Source organism: Pleurodeles waltl, chromosome 7 (genome assembly GCF_031143425.1).
Source record: "Pleurodeles waltl isolate 20211129_DDA chromosome 7, aPleWal1.hap1.20221129, whole genome shotgun sequence".
NCBI lineage: Eukaryota > Metazoa > Chordata > Amphibia > Caudata > Salamandridae > Pleurodeles > Pleurodeles waltl.
In genome coordinates this window covers 1,254,961,153-1,254,980,984 of record NC_090446.1, presented here as the reverse complement: position 1 = coordinate 1,254,980,984, position 19,832 = coordinate 1,254,961,153, and the positions used below count along the sequence as shown (strand labels likewise).

At 44.6% G+C, this 19,832-nt stretch overlaps 1 protein-coding gene across 5 annotated transcripts in view; it reads left to right on the top strand.

Annotated features, from left to right (window-relative positions):
- The window catches only part of LOC138246140 (myosin-16-like), an 838,653-nt gene that overhangs the window by 511,830 nt on the left and 306,991 nt on the right, over window positions 1-19,832 (top strand). For all 5 annotated transcript variants that reach the window (XM_069200412.1, XM_069200413.1, XM_069200414.1 and 2 more), the window contains one exon: window positions 4,782-4,838. In XM_069200412.1, the coding sequence (XP_069056513.1) occupies window positions 4,782-4,838 (57 nt within the window). The remainder of the gene's footprint in view (window positions 1-4,781; window positions 4,839-19,832) is intronic.

Sequence of the window (19,832 nt, the reverse complement as noted above, 5' to 3'; positions counted from 1 at the left end):
GGTCATGTATGGGAGCAATCTTGTTGCTAGTATTCGGCTTAGGATCTTATAATCTGAATTCAGCATGGATAGGAGCCTGTATGCTTTGCTATCGTCAGGCGGTTTACCTGGTTTTAATAATGGAATTATCGGGGCTTCCTTTGTGGAATTTGGGAGGTGTTCTGTTTTGCATGCTTTATATATTTGTGCTAGATTAGGGGTCACCTCCTGTGCATATGTGGCGTAGAACTCTATTGGCAGTCCGTCTGTGCCTGGGCTTTTTCCCCTCGCCAGGCCTTTGATGGCATCTTTGATTTCTGAGACCTCTATTTCACTTCCCAGCACTGCACTTTCCTCCTCACTGAGGTCTCTGTGTGGTAGGTGTCCTAAAAATGCCTGTATATCGGTCTCCCACCCCGTCTGGTATACTGGTATAGAGTGCAGTGCAATTTTTGAGAAAGTGATGGTTAATTTTGTCCTGCCCATATAGTCTATCCCCTAGAGGGGTCTTGATCTCTAATATGGGGGTCCCGTGTTTTGTGGGGTTGGCCAACCATGCCAGGAGTGCTCCCGCCTTATCCCTCTCCGTGGGTGCCCTTACCATGTCGTTTTTATATTCAAACCATCTAAGCCTCTCTGTATGTGCTGTGACTCTCCCTCTGGCCTCGCTCACTTCTCCTCGCAGCTCGGGACGTTCTGGGCTTAATTTTTCTTTTATTTGAAACTCATTCTCAGCTGCCTCTATCTCTCGAAGCAGTGTCTTCCTAATCCCCATTGATGCAGCGATGCACCATTCCCTGACCACAACTTTTAATGTTTCCCACAATATCTGGGGGGAAGGGGTCGTTACCTCATTATCTTCAAAATAATGTTTAATGTGTTCCCTTATTTTAGTCCGGTATGCAGGGTCATCAAGGGAATCAGGCTTTAACCAACAGGTAGGTATACTTCTGTTCATTTTTTCCCATGTTAGAGAAAATAGGATAGGGTTGTGGTCCGATATTGTTCATCCCAGGTATTCTACCTCTCTAACATGAGTCTGTACTACAGGCGTGCAAAAAAGGTGTCCAGTCGCACATGTAAGTCGTGTACTGTGGAATAGAAGGGGTATTCCCTGGTGCTTGGGTTAAGGTGTCTCCAGGAATCAAGTAGTTGCCATTCTGCCTGCCAGTCCTGGAGATTTTTAGCTAGAGCATTCACTGGGGATTCCCTCAGCGGAGGGTGGGATCTATCTAAGTCAGGGTTGGCTAGACAATTAAGATCCCCTCCAATCAGTGCCACCTGGAGCAGTTGGGGGGCAGTGAGAGGCCGTCTAGGAACATCCTTTGATCTGTGTTTGGCCCGTATATATTTATCAACGCAATATCTCGTCCCCCTAACCGGCCAGTACCTACCACAAATCGCTCTCAGGATCTATCAGTGTGCTAGTCATTTGGAACAGTACTCCCACTCTTATCCAAATTAGGGTACCCCGCGCATACTCTGAATAAGTTGTGTAATATGCCTGGCCCCTCCATCTTTTCTGCAACGCCAAACCTTCTGCTGCTGTCAAATGTGTCTCTTGCAACATTACTATGTGACCCCCTCTCCTCTGCAGATACGAGTATACCTTATAACGTTTAGCCATACTATCCATGCCCCTTATATTCCAGGAGATCACTTTGTAATTCCTCACATCTCCCATGATGAGTCAATAGTACTGTTGTGTCTCTGTACGTCCTTCCCCCATAAAGTAGGCGCTTATTATCATCTTTTACTTCCTTAGCTAGTAGTCGGGCAAGGTAGCAGGTGGGCTTCTTAGTAACTGTTAACATTAACTTCCCCAACACCCTTCCCCCAGGACAGGTGTCAAAACAGACCCCATCCAAACTTTTACCAACTGAAATCAGTATTTAAAGGGTGGGTGAGAGTACTTCTCCAGCCGTGTGGATCCTGCGGTGCCAGGGCCTCACCGTCATTATTCCAGAAGCCTCAGCTACGCATCTCTCGTCAGGTCCCAGGCACTTCGCGGCAGCTGGGCCCCATGAGATCACATCAAATCTTGGCTGCGGTGTCAAATTATATCATCAGATGTTCCCAGTGTCACCACTGGTAGTTCCACGCTTAGTGACTCTGAGCTCTCAGATTCCCCTTCGGAGTCCTATCCTTGCATTTCTCTTGTTGTCGCCTTTGAGCGTGGACTAGCTTCCCCCGCTTAATGATGCTATGGCTGCTGTGGCTTGCTGTCTCTCCTCCTTGGCTTCTTCTGTAGTGGGCGCTGTCCCTCTATATTGTGATCCTCTGTGTTGCCGTTGTCTGTTCCTGGGCCTGGGTCTACGAGGTGCTATTGGGTCTGTGGGGCCTTCCCTCCCATCTAACCACTCCCTCGACTCTTGTGGCATATGGAAGAATCTGGCCCCTCCGCTACCCTCTGCGTAGAGGGGAAAAGCATGACATACGAGATGTTCAATAGTCGCAATTGTTTCTTGATTTCTAAGAAAGTTGCTCTCTGTGTTTGTACCTCACGATAGAAGTCAGGGAAAATGCGGACGGTGCTGCTCTCCACTCTCAATTCCCCTCCTTCTTGAGCTTGAGCTAGGATGTGGTCTCGGTCCTTGTAATGTAACAGCTGGACCACCACCAGTCACAGCGCAGCCCCGGGGGGGCAGAGCACGCCAGCACTCTATGTGCCCTCTTGAAGGCAAAGAATCGCGACAGGCCCTCAGGTGCCACCCCTGCTCTAATCCAGTTCTCAAGGTACTCTGTTAAGTCTTTGTGCTTAGCTTTCTCAGGTAGCCCTTCAATACGAATGTTTTTCCTTCTTGATCTATTCTCGGCGTCCTCAGCACGGGCCATTAACGTCTCTACTTTTTTCTCAATGGTAGTCACCCGATCTCCTACCACTGTCTCTTTCGGTTTGAGCTCGTCCATGCTTCGTTCTGCTGTCGCAACTCTTTCTGCAGGCATCTTTGGTCCTCTCTCAAGAGGCCCAGATCCGTTTCAAGTGTGTCAATTTTAGATTCCAGGATTTCCCTGGAGGGTGTGATGGCCTGCAATATATCTCCGAGTGATGGCCCCCCCACTGGGACATCAAGAGGTGTCGTCTGCACCATGTTTGTAGAGGAGGAGGCAGTACAGTCTTATTGAATGCCAGGGACTCCTGTTGTGTCCTTTTTCTTGTTGGTTTTGCCCATTGTCTAATGATTCTCCAGCATTCCACCACAGTCCTGACTATTCATATGGCAAGGTCCATTAGTCTGGTTTCGTTTCCCTCTATCCAAGCACCACCGTGCTGTCCCTGCGATCCAGGATGGACCGACGTCCAGCACGCAATTCCTCGCAACCTCACCTCAATGAGGCATGGGGCAAGGGGGTCATGCCCTCGCCGCTGCCCGCTGTCTGTCTCTTGCTACCGGTCAGCTCACAGTATCATGTTCTGCGGGAGTGGGGGAGTATCACTTCTCACCTCATTCCCTCTGCTGGTTCCGGGTGGTCGAGGTCTTCTTTTGAGGCCTCGCCGATCCAGTCCACAGGCCTTCTGCACGGTCTTCCAGTTGAGGGCGCCCACCCCTGCCGGGGGGGGGGGCAGGCCACCAGCGGTCTTTCTTTGGGTCCGGTGTGACCCCGGGTCTCTGAGTTGCCCCCTCTACAGCCGTCCTCGCTCCTCCCTGGGGATGCCCCTGGTGCCGATCAGCCTCAGTGGCTCCTGGGGTCTGCCCTTGCTCCACTTGCGGCCAGGCCAGGCCCGTCTGCCATTTTAAATTCAGGCGGCCAGGTGGTTGCCGCCGTGTCAATCCGTCTCCGGCCCCGCCGCCGCCCCGATTCTGTGTTTCTCTGTGCGCCCTTACCCCCCCTGAACCTTGGGGGGACAAGCTGTCACGCAGGGAGTGAAGCTATCGGGCCAGGATATAAGCAGACAGGGGATCCCCGGCCAGAGCTCCATTCTTCGGCTGCTCACTCCATGGGCTACAGGCCACGCGCCCCTGAGTGGAGGTAGACTGTTACCTCTTTGTGATGTAGTGATCTGTAATTTTGTGTGTCTTTAGCTCCTCCCTAAATTGGAGAATGGTTGGGACAGTTCTGTTGAATACAGGAATGTTGGATCAGATCCTGGGTTCATAATTAGACATGACCTGCTGCTTTTTCCAGCCAGATAGGCAGGGCTTGGGTCACTCTGGCTTTGTAGATGATGCAGTTGTTTTTGAAGATGGCGCAGTTTGGCAAGGGGAGACAGGTGATTCTTGCACAGTCGCAAAAATGGGAAAATACTGGTACTGGCATGCTGGAGGTAAATCTTCACATATGAAGGGTACACATGGCAAATTGTGAATAAATGGGGTCAATTCCTGGGAAGGTTCAGAATTACCTGGCACATGCTGAAAAGTCTTGAATATTTCATATATGCCATGAGCCTATTGGTTTCTCTAGCAAATTAAATGTATGTTGAGACTGCACTTCAAAATGTACTATTTGACCCCATCATTTTTAACATTTTCTTAGGGGCAGAACCCTAGACCTCTCCTAGAAGTGAGTTGGCTCACTTTGCTGGCACACTGCAGTGTAGGACAAGTGGTACTTCACATTATTTTCAAACATCAACAGGCGTCACTAGTACTATACCCAGTTGTGTATCCCAGTATTGGTCAATCTGGCCAATTATCAATGATCCTGATAGCCATGATATTTAAAAAGCAATCAGTCTCCTTGTTTTGTGAACTGCAAAATATATTAGAATAAAGATAATTGTCTCAGCTTTTTGAATCTCATCTGTACCAAGTACTGTTGCTCTCCAACTTAATTGTATTAATATTATTCCTTTCTAGATTCGAATTGATGAACTGGAGGAAGAATTGGAAGCAGAAAAATCAATGAGGGCAAAGGTATGTAAAAATATTTTTAAAATGTTAAACCTTTGTTCAGTTAAATTACTCTTTATATACTTCAAGGACATATGCTATTAACTGGAGCAGCCACTGGAAAACGATCTAAATGCTAGGAAATACTTCTAGAAACCTGTTCAGCTCAAGTGTTCTGAAGAACAGATTGCCAAATTGCAATCTGTTCTTCAGAACACTTGAGCTGAACAGGTTTTTTTTTGCGCCGTTTTTGCGTCGTTTTTTGACGCAAAAACGTCGCAAACTTGCAAAATACCATTGTATTTTGTAGGTTTGCGCCGTTTTGCGACAAAAAGCGGCGCTAAAAAAAGTATAAATACGGGCCTGAATGCACAGCCTTTTGCTTGAGCTGTTCATAATCAAACCACTTAAACCAAACACATGAACCACCCAGTTCCTTTCCAAACTACTCCTATAGAATCTCCCCCTTGGTCTAGCACAGTGGGAGGGGTAAACAGTCACTGGAAATTGTTCTAGTATTCATGTTGGAAGTGAAAGGAAGTGCCTAATGTGAAATACTTTGCCTGAAATCAAAGTTACTGAAATGTGAGGGTGCTATCCTGTTAAAAGTTTTAAAAAGAGACGAACTTAGAGAAAAGGATAGGACTACCACAAAACCTAAAAGATACTAAAAAAAAAATCTCCTTCCAGGGAACATACCAAGCTGAGCATGCACGCACCCACACATGCACATACACACACACACACCTTGCATAATACCTGATTTTGTGGAAAAGAGATAAGAAAGCAGCTCTTACTGCTCAATTGTATTTTCCACCTAGCAAGCATGGAAGAGGCAGATTATATTTTACCAACAGGCACATTGGGGTACTATGACTTCGGCTTGGGATTTGCTTGCCTGCTGTGTGCAGTATCAAGTGCCCAAAAGCTGGAATGCTGTGCATGGTACAAATGACTTCCAAAGATGGAGTGTGAGTAAGACAGACTTAGGTAGTTGGGAATAACATGCTCAAAACATGGTACCTACCAGTCGTAGTGTCTTCATAATTTAGAATTGAACCTTTCTGGCTCCCCGAAGGCTCTATATCTATGTGACATTATCACTAGAATATAATGGAATGAAAGCTTGGATTATAATGTTGGAATTCACAGGTACACACAGAGGAATAAAGATGTGTGATCTCCAGCTCAATGTGTGGCCTAGCCATTCAGCGGGTTCCACGCTGGGGAAGACGCTACACCTGGCACAAGTAAAGTGAGACATTGACAATTCCCAATTGGCATTTGGTGAACTTAGCCATTTACTACACTCCTAGTGCTAGTTTAATAACATATACCACCTACTGAACTCCAGATGCTGGATTCCAATTGCACCTCTGTAGAACAAAACTTTAAAGTCAGTTCTATGAACAGTAAGACTTTGTTGTATACTGTACTTACTAGGTCCCAGACAGAGTTATTTCATTCTGAGGGTATATAACATGTGAGCTCAACTAACACTACTTTTAGGTGAGACAGTAATACCATAACATGGTTTTTGGCTCATATCTCAGTGGTGCCTTCCAGGCACCAGAAGACAAGCTAAGTACTCTGAATTGTTTTTTTTAAAACAAACTCTCCTTCACTCATGCTCAAACACAGACCTCAAAGTTGTGTTTATCACCTGTGTCAGGTATCTGAAGGGCTTCCATTACGACACTCACCCTTAAACTTGACCTAACACTTCCTTGGGTGTTACGTTTCTCAGACTACTGCAGTCCTACCTTTTAAGGGTTTTCTAACATGGAACATTCCAACAATTCCAGAACCATATTGTCTAGCTCATCTTCTGTTTGGAATAACAAAACTGGATCACGTAAAAAGGAACTAACGATACCAACAGGAAAGTGGGTGTTGGCAAGATATTTTCAGATCGAACCAGTCTCATGCAAGCAAGAACAAAGTGCCTGTTGGAAATGGCCTTTCTGCAGGTTCACCCCCAGACTTTTTGCCTTCCTCCCTCTCTTTTTCTGACCTCATTTTTGCTGGCTTTAGGACTCTGCAGACTTTTCCACTGCTAATCAGTGTAAAAGTGCATATGCTCTCTCCTTAAAACATGGTAAACTTGGATCATACCCAATTGGATTATTTAATTTACTTATAAGTCCCTAATAAAGTGTAATATATGTGCCCAGGGTCTGTAGATTAAATGCAACTAGTGGGCCTGCAGCACTGATTGTGCCACCCACTTAAGTAGCCCCTTAACCTTGTCTCAGACCTGCCATTGCAAGGCCTGTGTGTGCAGTTTCACTGCCAAATCGACTTGGCATTTAAAAGTTCTTGCCAAGCCTAAAACTCCCCTTTTTCTACATATAAGTCACCCTTAAGGTATGCCCTAGGTAACCCATGGGGCAGGGTGCCGTGTAGGCAAAAGGCAGGACATGTACCTGTGTAGTGTACATGTCCTGGTAGTGTAAAACTCCTAAATTCGTTTTTACACTGCTGTGAGGCCTTCTCCCTTCATAGGCTAACATTGGAGCTACCCTATTATGTTTGAGTGATAGCTGCTGATCTGAAAGGAGTAGGAAGGTCATATTTAGTATGGCCAGAATGGTGATACAAAATCCTGCTTACTGGTGAAGTTGGATTTAATATTACTATTTTAGAAAAGGCACTTTTAGAAAGTGAACATTTCTCTGAACTTAAATCCTCTGTGCCTTACAATCCACGTCTGGCTGAGTTCAGTTGACAGCTCCCTTGTGCATTCACTCAGACACACCCCAAACACAGGATACTCAGCCTCACTTGCATACATCTACATTTTGAATGGGTCTTGCTGCGCTTTGAGGGTGGAGGGCCTGGCACTTGCATGTCAAAGAACAGTAGTCTGCCCTCACACAAAGGACTGCCATAACCCCTACTGGGACCCTGGCAGACAGGATTGAACTGAAAGGGGACCTTGTGCACCTCTAAGCCACTATTGGAAGTCTCCCCCACTTCCAAGGCACATTTGGGTATGTAAACAGGGCCTCTGCCCCTACCAACTCAGACAATTCCTGGAGAAGAGAACCTGAACCAGAATCCTGCCAAGAAGAAGGGCTTCCCAAAGGACTCACCTGTCTGCTTTCTGTGAAGGACTGCTGCCTTGCTGCTCTCTGGCTATGGTGAGAAGTGCTCTCCAAGGGCTTAGATAGAGCTTGCCTCCTGTTCCCTGAAGTCTCAGGGGCAAAAAGACTATATCTCTACCAAAAGGACTCCTTGTGCGGCGAAAATCAACGCACAGCCTGCCAGAAATGACACACAGCCTGCACTGTGGTGAAAAATTCACCGCACGCTTAACTGGAACGACGCAGCCCGACTTCGTAATGAGAACACAGCGCCAGCGTAGCGACCGGAAATTCGACACAAGGCCCACTAGATTGACGCACAGCCGAACCGGAACAACGCAGCCTGACTTCCAGAGAGGAATCGACGCAGCGCCTGCCGTGCAGTAGAAATTTCCACACAATGCACAGCGGATCGACACAGCCCCTGGGACATCGTCCTGTCAGCGCTGGAAATCCAGGCATCATCCCTGGGGTGACCGAAAACCCTTCAACCCGAAGAGGATCCACGACTGAGTGCCGCAGATCAACGCACAGCCGTCCCTGCGTGAAAACTAAACAACGCATCGCTGTGTGCGACACGAGAAATCGATGCACACCCCGTTTGTTTCCACGCATCTTCTCCTCTGCGGTTCTTTGCAGAGATTTTGAACCCGAACCAGGTAATTTGTGCTTGAAGGGGACATTTTTTGCTTTTAAAAAACTAAAGACACTTTCTATCACTTTTACAGTGATATCTCAACATATACTTATTGCATTTTAATCGTTTTGACCTGCATCTTGTCAGATAAATATTATATATTTTTCTAAACACTGTGTGGTGTATTTTTGTGGTGCTATTCTGTGTTATTGCATGATTTATTGCACAAATACTTTACACATTGCCTTCTACGTTAAGCCTGACTGCTCAGTGCCAAGCTACCAGAGGGTGGGCACAGGATAAATTGGATTGTGTGTGACTTATCCTGACTAAAGTGATGGTCCTTGCTTGGACAGGGGGTAACCTGACTGCCAACCAAAGACCTAATTTCTAACAATGCCAAATTGTGCAAAGTGCAATTTTTGAATTATGCAAACTTCACGTAGCTTAATTAAAATTTGTACGGGGCTAGTTACCAAGTGCTGTTTATAAATGCCCATAGATACTTATACAATGTATGCATCTATGCAGGTCATTGTTAACTTTGATATGGTATATTTTATTGTAGTCTAGAAACTCAAATGGATGCAGTAAACCCTTAGCTATAATGCGTTTCAAGAATAAAACGAGAATATATCTCAAGAAATGAATGCAGTTTTGAAACCATGATACAATTTACCCTGTAGGTATTAACCTATGGACTGTGCTTTAGTCAAGGTATCCTCTGGCACCTGGGACACTGAGTTTATGCATTTGACGTGGCAGCATGACAGAGTGGCTGAGTTCTGGTCTTCGGTATACGACTGCAGTGATGCAGTGGTTTCCGGTACGGTGCCAAGGACACCCCATGGTGGCTCTATTAGGCTATGTTTAGAGCATTCCCTCAGATACTCATACACTCACTGTCATGATGTTAGTCCTGGCCTAGAGGTAAGGGGCAATGCATTTGGCACAACAACCTTGCCCAAAGGGGAAAGATATGCTTTCAGGTGTGATCTATTGCCAGGACAGTTGGATACTGGCTACTGCTACCTCCTAGATCCCGTCCAAAGGACATCTGGAGTAAAGTTGCAATGCACATGGCGATGTGGGCTGATGAAAATTCATACGGCGAGTGATCCCCCGTACATGGTACAAATAGAGAGAAGGAAATCCATGCCTGAGCACACCTGTATTATGACTGCATTGGGAGCCCTGAATGTTGACTACTTCGGGAGCAAATGCGAATGTACTTTATTTAAAATTCAACGTTATGTGACGAATATCATTAATAAAGCTTGGTCTGGAGACAGCACTCTTTGTGACTCTACTTGTATTCAGTTTCTTCCTTAAAACCCAAATAAATAAATTAAAATAATATAGTCAAGGTATCCCCTCGTTCCCTTATTACCAATGCTATTAGTGTGATTGAAATTAAAAAGAAGGAAAGACATGTTCAAGTGCAGGTGATAGCGCACACTCATTAAATTTGACTTTCTGTTGTTAATTATGATTAATGTATACTTTAAATGGCAAACATGTAAAATGTTCGTCGGAATGAATATATAGCTGTTTACACTACATGACCTAGATAGTTTTAGCTTATTATATATATATATATATATATATATATATATATATATATATATATATATATATATATATATATATACACAATAAGCTGTGATGGTATTATGATTTAATGGTAACCTAATCTCAGTGCTATCCAGAACATTTATATTGTCCCCAGGCATTCCATCCACCTTTCTCGCTCTTTATATCAAATTACAAATGTGCAAGGTGGAAGCTCTGTTTCACTGAGAGGTTGCATTACTCATGAGGCGTTCTCTTACTTATCTGATGCATTTACCAGGCTATGAATCTAAAATGACAAGGCCATGGAACATGATTTAGAAATCACACAGTGATACTGGCAAAATGTTAAAGATGGGGGTGCTGCCATCAATATTCCATCACTGAAGTCATAAGGACTGTGAAAAATACAAGTGTCACACAGACATGTTGCAGATGTATTCAGCACGAGATGGTAAGTGTGTGGTATCTGGCTGGTGGTGCATTTTGGAGCACACTGTTGCAAACTTATTTCTAATGCATGGTGTGGTAGCACACTGTCACTTACAGACAGGGCATTTCCCCATGAAATAGCCTCTGAGTTTGCACAGACAGAATTTCGCTGATAAAACGGTATAGTGCACATAGATAATGTGTGGAAATCATGGTTCAGCAAATATTCCATTTGCTCATCACTAAGTGTATTTGTGTTTCGAACCGGTTAAAATCTTTGTTTCTATCACTCTTCAGAATTACAAAACGTGCTTCATTTGGCTTTCGTAACTCCCTGTAACCCCAGCAGTAAGATTGTCACAGAATTATTTTGACAAAATCTGCTCACTTTGCAGTCAATGAAAAGTAAACACCAATCTCCATGTCAAAAGATTAAGGGGGTCATTCCTACCCTGGCGGTCTGAGACCGCCGGGGTAGGGGACGGAGGAAGCAACGCCAACAGGCTGGCGGTGCTTCTGGGGCTATTCTGACCGCGGCGGTAAAGCCGCGGTCAGAAAAGGGAAGCCGGCTGTTTCCAGCCGGCTTCCCGCTGCCCCTGTGAATCCTCCACGGTGGCGCTGCAAGCAGCGCCGCCATGGGGATTCCGACCCCCTTCCCGCCAGCCTGGTTCTGGCGGTTTTCACCGCCAGATCCTGGCTGGCGGGAACGGATGTCGTGGGGCCCCTGGGGGCCCCTGCAGTGCCCATGCCTTTTGGCGGTCGCCCGCCAGCCCAGCGGGAAAGACAGAATGACTGCCGCGGTCTTTTGACCGCGGTACGGTGTTCTGGCGGTGCCAGGCGGGCGGCGACCGCCGCCCGCCAAGGTAGGAATGACCGCCTAAGTAGCAAATTGTCAGAAGACATAGCCTGACATTTAAGTTTGTCTTTGAAACAAAGCAAATGTGATAAGATAGAAAACATAAAGATATGTTTATTGTTCAGTCACGCCTGAATGCTTATTTGGGGGGGGGGAAGGGGTTGCTGCAGCACCCTGCACACTTCCTTCCAAGTCCTATGATTGCACAGCACTGGCTTTGTCGGTCAGCTCATCAACTGGATGTAACTAAAACTTAGGTCTATGTTCAGAACAGTCTGCATCGCATACTATTACAATGAATGATGGGTGCACTGAATCCACAGCTTCATGCAGATTATCACTGCTACATTTGAGCTGGTGATTGGTGATGGGGTGGACCAGGATTCATTTTTGTGGACTAGCAGTTACACGTTTCATGACAGTAGGAGAGGGAAAACACAAATGGGAAAGCAGGAGGATGAGAAAGATGGAAATCTGTCACGGACGGAGAAAGCAGGGACTGACAAGAGTGAGATGAAGAGATGAAGGGGCAGAGAGTGTCCAGCAGTGGATTCAACAGGCATGAGGTGGATTTAAGACTACACAGCTAGTGCCATTATTTTATAGCGCCGGCTGGCTGCTTCTGAGTAGAGCTTTGTGCAGGGCACCAGGGGCATCTCCTTCCCAACGACAAAGGAGCGTCGCCCCACTGCCTAAGAGCCAGCAGCTGAAAAATAAAACAATATTTTACTATTGTTTTATTGTTCATCTGCTGGCTCAGCCAGCATGTGCAGAGAGGGGCGGGGCTTGGCCATTGGAGGGGGGAGGAGGAGTGAAGTGAGTGCACCAAGTGCGTATGTCAGTTTGGCAGGCCGTCTTAGGCCAGCTAAACTGACAGCCACACTTAGATTTCTCCAACTCGGCTGTGTTACACAGCCGGGTTGGAGAAACTGCACAGATTCCAGTGCACTGTCTGAGTGGTAGACCAAGATGCTCAGAGCAATCCTGATGCTGCTTGCATGCTAGGTGTAGCATGAGAGGAGCACCAGGATTGCGCTAGGAGCCTGTGCTTGTGTCTCATCGACTGCTGGGACACCATCGGAGAAGAGGAGCGAGGCAACCTGCCGCATCAGGACAGGTACGTTTTTTTATTTTTATTAATATATATTTTTTATTATTATTTTATTATTATTATTATATTCCGTCCCCACCCACCCCCTGCCCTTTCCCTTGAGATTTGCAGCCCCTGCCACTGACTGGCACTCATTCTTTTGCACAACAAGCACTGGGTATTATATCGTTATGGGAAGGGGTAGAGGGAGCTGGATGGGAGGTTTGGTAGCAGAATATTGTGTCATAAATGTATATCATTTAGAATATTTGAGCCATTAGGTAAGATGATATTTCTTTCAATTATATTCTGTGCCAGTGGTGAAAGGCGACATAGTGGGGGACTCATTTCAGAATATCCTACTCCATTTTGGGCACTTATGTGATGTTTATTGCATGCTTTACTGCACTTATTGAAGAAAGTGTAATTCGTCTTTCACAAACATAGCTAATATTATTTGCTTTTTCTGAAACTGTTAAAAATTGTGTTGAGGTAAACCTAGTCTGTGTACGCTTTTTCTGACACGTACACAGGCTAGGACGGTTCCGTAGCCATCCAAATCATCGGTACTTTCAAGAAGATCGGTACTGAATCCAGTCCTGTGATCCACTGAATCCATCACACTGTGTTTCTTTTGCAGATAGATTGCTGCTTGTTCTGCTACTTGGCCCTCCAGGAAACATTTCCTCTCTATAACCTCTCATAGCCTCTTCTTTCCCCTTTTAGTGTGCATACGTCTGAGGAACCCCCATTGTTTTCCTCTGAACCTCCCATAAGCATCCCTTTTAATCTGAGGCAGATGCTGACATGCATGATGATTGAGGTCCAAGACCATCTGCTTCCCAACGCTCGGAAAGCAGTTACAGATGTACAGGGTCCTTCATGCTGACAGCTCATTCTAGTGCTCTGCTTTGTATTTCAGAGGTGACTATCTCTGGGAAAGCTCAGCAGAAGTGGTGTATTCTCTACTTGAATGCCCGCAGAGTACTGTGCAGTGGATAGGAGTTGTTTGACTTGCTTTAAATCTTGCAAATTTGATTTGACTTTCCTGTTTACAAGGTGCCGACCTGTCACTTACAGTTGCTTCTCAGCACTTTTTTGGCCAATGACTTAATGAGACGTCCAGTCATGGGCAATGGAGACATTTGTTGTTTAGGAGAACTGACACATTGATCCTTAGAGAGTTGGTTAATTTATTAATGATTTTAGACTGCCTTGAAAGTGGCAGTTTACCCTTTTCTCGCTCCTGTTTCCCACGGCCAACCTTTGAGGCTCCCGACATCCCCTAATGCTGGCTCCTGGTAATGTCCAAAGGCAGGTGGTGAATGTCACTTTACAATATCCTCGCCCTCCTTTTGGGGTGCGTTTAGGTTCTTGTTGATACCACCCTGTTTCTTCTTCCTGATGGAAATGCTAGCCCTGTAACCTGATAATTATGCAGCTCATTTTTCTAATATTTTAACCTTGTTTGGCTCATCAGCATTGTATACAAAACCAGAGACTGTGTCAGGAGTTTCTGCGGAATCCAATTACTGCAGATATTCTGGAATTTAAGTCACAAAACATTGCAAACATCGCATAGTGTGCTGAACATGATCGTTTTCTCCACTTTGTTTCATTGAGCTCTTTTAATCACATAGTTATTTGATGTAATGTTATGAAATGTAATGTGGTAATATGCTTCTGTATGTTTCATAGCAGTTTGTAGAATGCCTGTAATGTGGTAATATGCTTCTGTATGTTTTACAGCAGTTTGTACAGCAGTTTGTAGCATGCCTGTAATTTGGCAATATGCTTCTGTAAGTTTTACAGCAGTTTGTAGAATGCCTGTAATGTGGTAATATGCTTCTGTATGTTTCATAGCAGTTTGTATAATGCCTGTAATGTGGTAATATGCTTCTGTATGTTTTACAGCAGTTTGTACAGCAGTTTGTAGAATGCCTGTAATGTGGCAATATGCTTCTGTAAGTTTTACAGCAGTTTGTAGAATGCCTGTAATGTGGTAATATGCTTCTGTAAGTTTTACAGCAGTTTGTAGAATGCCTGTAATGTGGTAATATGCTTCTGTAAGTTTTACAGCAGCTTGTAGAATGCCTGTAATGTGGTAATATGCTTCTGTATGTTTTACAGCAGTTTGTACAGCAGTTTGTAGAATGCCTGTAATGTGGTAATATGGTTCTGTATGTTTTACCGCAGTTTGTAGAATGCCTGTAATGTGGTAATATGCTTCTGTAAGTTTTACAGCAGCTTGTAGAATGCCTGTAATGTGGTAATATGCTTCTGTATGTTTTACAGCAGTTTGTAGAGCAGTTTGTAGAATGCCTGTAATGTGGTAATATGCTTCTGTATGTTTTACCGCAGTTTGTAGAATGCCTGTGAAAGCTGTGTACAGTGCCGACTCATCTCTGCACCATGGTGCAAGTGTGTGCTTTAAGTAATACAGCCTAATTAGAGTGCCAGTACAGGGCCTTCCGAAAGGTGGAGGCCCTGCTGCACTGTAAGGCTGCAGAGAACTGTGTTACACCCCTGTCTGCGCCGTGGTTCCCCCTTGCACAGCACAATAGAGCAGATTTGGCTGCTGAGCTGCATTCCATGAAACGTGTAAATCTGTCCCTCGCCACCTTCAGCCAAATATCTCTCATGCAAAACCATTTCTTATATTAGTGTTAATAAATATAGTGCCAGATACATTATCTGAAACAAATTATAATGTTCACTCTTGGCAAAGAAAAAACTTCACAGCCTTCACACGTCTAAAGCTTTTCCTATAACTTCATGAATATTGAAAAAGAAATGCTTTGCAGCTTTGCACACCCATATGTTTCAAATGGCACTGTATTCCTTAAAGGCCTCAATTATATTTTGAACGGGAAAATGTCAATCCTCTCTCCATTAAAATTGATACTGTGTTCCCATGATGACGGTTCTTGCCAATGTATAGAGATGCGCGCCATGGTGGCAGACATCTCTGAATTTGGAGGGCCAAGAAAGGCAGTAAAGTCCTTCGCCACCCTGTTTGCCTTTACTCCACCTGCTAACTCCTAAATCAGGTCCTCTGTCTAGAGTAGCACCCTGGGGAAAAACAATGGTTTGGAATGCTGACCGAGGGATAAGCAGTGGTAAGATTATTTGCATGCACTGTCCCATCAACCTTTGTGTGTTAGATTGCCAGTATTATACCTGGAAACCTGGAAACCGGACCATATTTGTGAATTGTATAAAGTTGTACATTTGCATCCATTCAAGGAGTTAATCTATGGGTTCAGATTTGCAACTTTTTGGTAAGCCAATCAATAAGGGTCATATTTGCCAAGAAGTGTGAGAACGCAAAGTTGCATTAACTGATAGATGAAATGTGCCATCTCTTCAAAGTAATGGTGCAGTTCTGCTCTCTCCATGTGCTGGCACACTTTGGGCTGCCTAACGCCAACTCAGTCACCCTTGCGCCATAATGCAAAGGTTATGGCATTATGGTCAGAATAGTTTTTGTACAGGAAGGGGTAGCTTACTGCAGAGCAAACAATCAGTGGAGGCTTTTTACTCTCTGTATTTGTGTTATATAATGCAGCAAATATACAGAAGGGAAAAAACAAGGAGAAATAAAGATATTTCTACTTGTTACAAAAGCCTCAGGCAGGCACACCCATTTGGCGCAAACCCATATCTACAACTCTTTTTAGGTATGAGTTTGCGTCAAAATATATGAGTGGATGCATGGGAACACCCATGCACCACTCTTGAAATGCCAAGGTGACGCAAAGTTATGCAAGGCAGTGAAATACACCTCCTTATGTTACTTTTTCTTACAAAGCCACACATGACTTTCTGAACACCAAAAAGGGTTTTGCAACAGGAATGTGTCAATAAAGTGATGCAACACAGACATAGCAGACCTGACTCAGGGCACACAGAGCCAGCTATAAAGCCAAGTATAAGTACATATGTATTTGGGGGGTGTCACACTCCAAACACCTCCCCTACATAGAAACACTGGCGTAAAACTAAACAGTGAGGCCCTTCTGCAGAATGTGATGAAGGGCCTGAGTCTTCGATATCTCACAGATACTCCTTGCCCTTTAGCTGAATGGGGGCCCCCTGAATGGTCCTCCGAAGGTGTGGGGCCACTAAAACATTTAGGGTTCCAATGCATCAAAGGTGCCTGCATCACACCCCTGAAAAGAGACTTCTAGCACGAAACCGTCAGAATCACCACCTGTATCTGCAGCCACTGTCTTCACAGTTGTATGGATGGTGTGTTTTCCACTGACGGAATCTCCTCTGATGCTATATTGGATCCACCAAAGTCTAGAGTGATTCTGTCTTCTAAGCAGCTCTTCTGGTAAAAAAAAACATCCATTCTGGGGAGTAATCACACATGCCCCTGCTAAGAATTCAAGATATCCAGGTTTTACTTCAGCAGAGGAGGCAAATCTATTACAAATTCTGATGGAAAACCTCTGCCACGACTTTGAATCGGAAGGACAAAGAGCTGACTCTCATAGTTCTTGTTCTACACTGTCATACAGAAAAGGAGTCTGTGTTTCACTAATACACTGCAGATGAAGTTCGAGCCTTAAACTGGAATACAGAGTGGCAATTTTGCTGTGCCTTTAAATAGCATGAAAAATATTATGATACAAAATAGCTGATTGCGTTCTTGGGTAGAGATCCAACAAAGTTCTGTTTTTATATTTGATGCTAGATATATTTGATTAGTTTTTCAAAAACAGCCCATGTGTTTCCTGGGGTAAGTTCTGGGAAACGACCTAAGAGCATCAGGTTTGCTATTTCCTATTTGTTTGTGATACTGTTGGTACGAGTAACACATGCTGAGCTGGACATTAGATGTGCATTGTGCAGTAGAGAGTGCTGGTGAAAGAGGCCTATCTAAAGTATGATAGCAAAGTTTAGGAATTGTCCTTTCAGAGCTAAGTTCTGGGGAAAGTTTAGAGGAAGCTGCAGATCCACAGAAACCCAGATTTAAAACATTTCTTTAGTAAACAGAGTGGCTAAACTACTTCCTGCTAAATCAACATGATGCTCAGGATTTGGGTAGAAGGTCTACTCTTCAGAAATAACAGAAATCAATAACATAAAACATTCCTCCATTTCATTACTCACTTTTTGAGATGAAAAGCAGGTAGACACTAAGCAACCTCTGCAAAGGGATCTTATAGTAAAGGATGTTTAAGCCAATGCAGCGGAAATCATGAAAGGTTAATGTATCACTTTAGAAAAAAATAAAAAGTAAATTAGGACAAACCTCTATTTTGAGATTGTCCTAAGCAACCCATTTGAGACAGGAATGTCCCCTTCATGCCTAAGTGAAGCCTGCACCCCTTCCTTAAGTTTTCCATAACAAATGTATGTATCTTCATGTTTTTTTTTTTTTTTTTTTTTTTACCTCACCGCACAAATGAAATGTGCGTGTATATTGCGCACCTGTGGGATGCATTGAGATCCCCCGGAGCAGGGCTCAGTGGTCTGCAGGAGCACACCAGGTGCAGCTCTCCTATTCTGACTGACTACTGTTGCCTCGCTGGGTTGAGATCACTGGCAGCGGCGGCAGCAATCAATTATATATCTAGGAACGGGCCTATATCTCTGTGACTGGCATTGAGAGAATGGCCGTCGGATCATGTCCTTCCTACCTCAGGGATCCTTTGCTCCATTCATATGAGCCGTAGCCGGCACATGCTTGTTGAGTAGTACATAACAATTTATAATTTTCACTAAACATAGATGAAATACTCTTAATCAGAGTATTCTTTCATCACTTTATTTCTATAGGAAACACGCAGTCTCCGTCCCATGGTAGGGGGAGGAAATCACGCATGCAGAATAGCAATGCATATGACAACTACCCTTGTGTTATGATTGTAATTGCAATCAAAACAGAGGGACAGCTCTCAGATGTGCTTTGTGAGAGAAGGATCTGAATGCTGTTAAAACAATAGTTGTACAGAGACTCCCCCACTGCCATTAAATGGATGGGGAGCACAACAGCACCAAACGGCAGCAATACGATGCTCCAATTCTCTGGGACATGACTGGGAGTTTGTATATAGGGTGGAGAATGCAACAGTAGTGGGAAAGAGTGAGCTGCAAGAAACCAGCCTTAGCGCTTGGGCATGGCTGAGAGGTTTCAATGGAAGTGGGGTTGGGCAGAACACGCCTTCTAGGCCCTTAGCTATGGCTCGGGGGGGGGGAAACATAGTGAAATAAATCTCCATGGCTGTTAGATAAAGCTGGGAGTGAGAAGTAGGACACCAGAACCCTCCCTTAACTTTAGTAGAGGCCTGTGGGATTGGATCGTGGGAAAGAGGAGACACAACCCTTCCATTAGGGAATGCCAGAGATGATTGTGTATTGTACCCAGCCTTGAGGTTTGGGGTGGATTTTATAATCACTCTGTTCCTTCTTGGCCAAGGAGATTTGAGGGGTAAAGGAACTTTTTTTGCCTTTCTGTGGCTTGCATGAAAAGCAAAGAGATATATGGGGATCGCCCACTTATGCATTATGCAAATTGTCTCTCCCCTTGTACTGTTGATTTTTAATTCCTCCCAATGTTCATTAACATGGGGAGGGGTCTTTTTTTAAATGAGCTTTTGTTCCTAACACAAAGAGTATACTGCAGCGTGGACATCAGTTGTGAATGAAGTAGCATGTTTATATGATGGATAATCAACCCAGTTCCTTAGTATCTATATGGAGTAGGATGAAGAAATTGTATTAAAAGGAACGGGGCAATTGCAGGAAAACAATAACACTCAATCAACATAAAGGGAAGAGTAGGCGATATAGTTGGGTGGATGGGCCTTACAGTCCTCATCTGTAATCACAGTGTATTTTTATGAGCTTCTTTAAGCATTTAGATCACTTGCACAGTATGTCATGTAGCAGAAGCGTAATAGAAATTGTATACATATTTGATATAAAATATGTATTCTTTTTTCTGTGGTTAGCTGCTTGTTGCATAAATTCACAGTGTCAATCCAATAATTCCAATAATTCCGTTTAACATGTCAACACCAGTTCATTATAATTCCTGATGCTTGAATATTGTGAAAACCATTTTAACTGAATCCTTACTAATATCCAGTGGCGGCCCGTCCTTTAGGGCGGAGGGGCCACGCCCCCCCCACCTTTTGCCCCCCATGAAGAGTGTCTTGTCAGGCTGAACAAAGGCCAGCCTGACAGACACTCTTCATGTTCAGGTCGGGCAGCCAGGAGCAGACATGCACGATTTGCGCATACTCCTGGCTGCCTGAGCTGAACTTTGCTGGGCTGAGGAGATCACAGCTCCTATAGACGTGACCTCCTCGGCCCAGCAAAGGTGCCTCGA